The 1,077-nt window shown below is 51.4% G+C and overlaps 1 protein-coding gene across 1 annotated transcript; it reads right to left on the bottom strand.

Annotated features, from left to right (window-relative positions):
• Positions 1–287: 287 nt before the first annotated feature.
• Positions 288–895, bottom strand: Pmar_PMAR026837 (hypothetical protein; the record flags this gene model as incomplete). Its single annotated transcript, XM_002773301.1, has 4 exons — positions 288–367; positions 440–495; positions 548–681; positions 776–895. Coding segments are annotated over 4 exons (390 nt in total), but the record flags the coding sequence as incomplete, so codon positions are not given.
• Between the last annotated feature and the right edge of the window lie 182 nt (positions 896–1,077).

The raw sequence follows: 1,077 nt of genomic DNA, 5'->3' as shown, positions 1-1,077 counted from the left end.
GCTTATCGCGTCGTTATAGAACTCTGCTGCTGGTATGCGCTGAGGACAATAAGGAAACTTCCAACTAGCACACTAATAAGGAATGCACCAGTCACGAGCACTCGTATGAAAGTGATAATAGCTCATTCCGATCGACGCCGCCGCTTCGAATTGAGAGCGGTTGGTTACTGAGTAATCGCCGAATTACCTCAGGTCCATGTTGTTTGGTGTTAGCTCTCCAGATTGCCTAAAGCGAGAGCACCCTTGGAGCCCGAGCACCACAGAGCGACTCAGTGACCCATGCCTACAGCGATGAGCTCAAGTGCCCCCTTCATAGGTCTCCTGCATTCCGTGAGGAAACTCGTCCACTGACGGGACCGCAGCTGTACTGAGGGAATAGGAAGTGTGACCTCACTGCTAACGGTATAGACAGTGCCATGAAAGAGGTCCCAGCACTCACATGTATCAAGCTGTATAGTGTCAAGCCCCAGTCTGCCAAGCTGTTCGAGTGTAGACCTGGAACCATCAGTGTGGTTACAAGGACTAATGCCTATGGCCCTGTTCCTACAGAGTGATGAACTCTCGCAGCATCTCGAGCACTTTCATGAGCTGAGCCGACGTATCATAGGTTCGGACTAAGTGCTCTGCGATGGTCTTCCTAATAGGCTTATGTAAAGTAGCTAGGCCGGATAGTACAACTGCCTGACAGGAACTAGTCTTGCACGTGAACCCCTCCAACGATAAGGATGTGTGCTACTGCGTGAGCTGTTCGCAAAGCACCAAGGCACCGCCTTACCATTTGATGGGACTCCAGCATGTCCATGAGGCCCAGAGTGCAGCAGAAGAAACCGACATAGTTCATGTCCAGCTTCTTAATGGTGGATAACTTCATGAGCTCTCTGACATGCTCCACCATCGAGGGTGCCCAACCAGTGGTTGAGACAGTAGCCGCAGCCTCTTTCAGTTCCCGTATAATGCTGACGAGCTCTATCCCTCTCAACTTGGCGTAGTTGATTAGCAGAGAGCTCGTGAAGATGTTGCCACAAGCGAGGTCAAGCAGCCCTTGTGAAGACCACTTTTGGCGCAGTGTCGTGGGCT

Source organism: Perkinsus marinus (genome assembly GCF_000006405.1).
Source record: "Perkinsus marinus ATCC 50983 genomic scaffold scf_1104296959098, whole genome shotgun sequence".
NCBI classification, from domain to species: domain Eukaryota; phylum Perkinsozoa; order Perkinsida; family Perkinsidae; genus Perkinsus; species Perkinsus marinus.
This window is presented reverse-complemented; position numbering and strand designations above follow the sequence as displayed.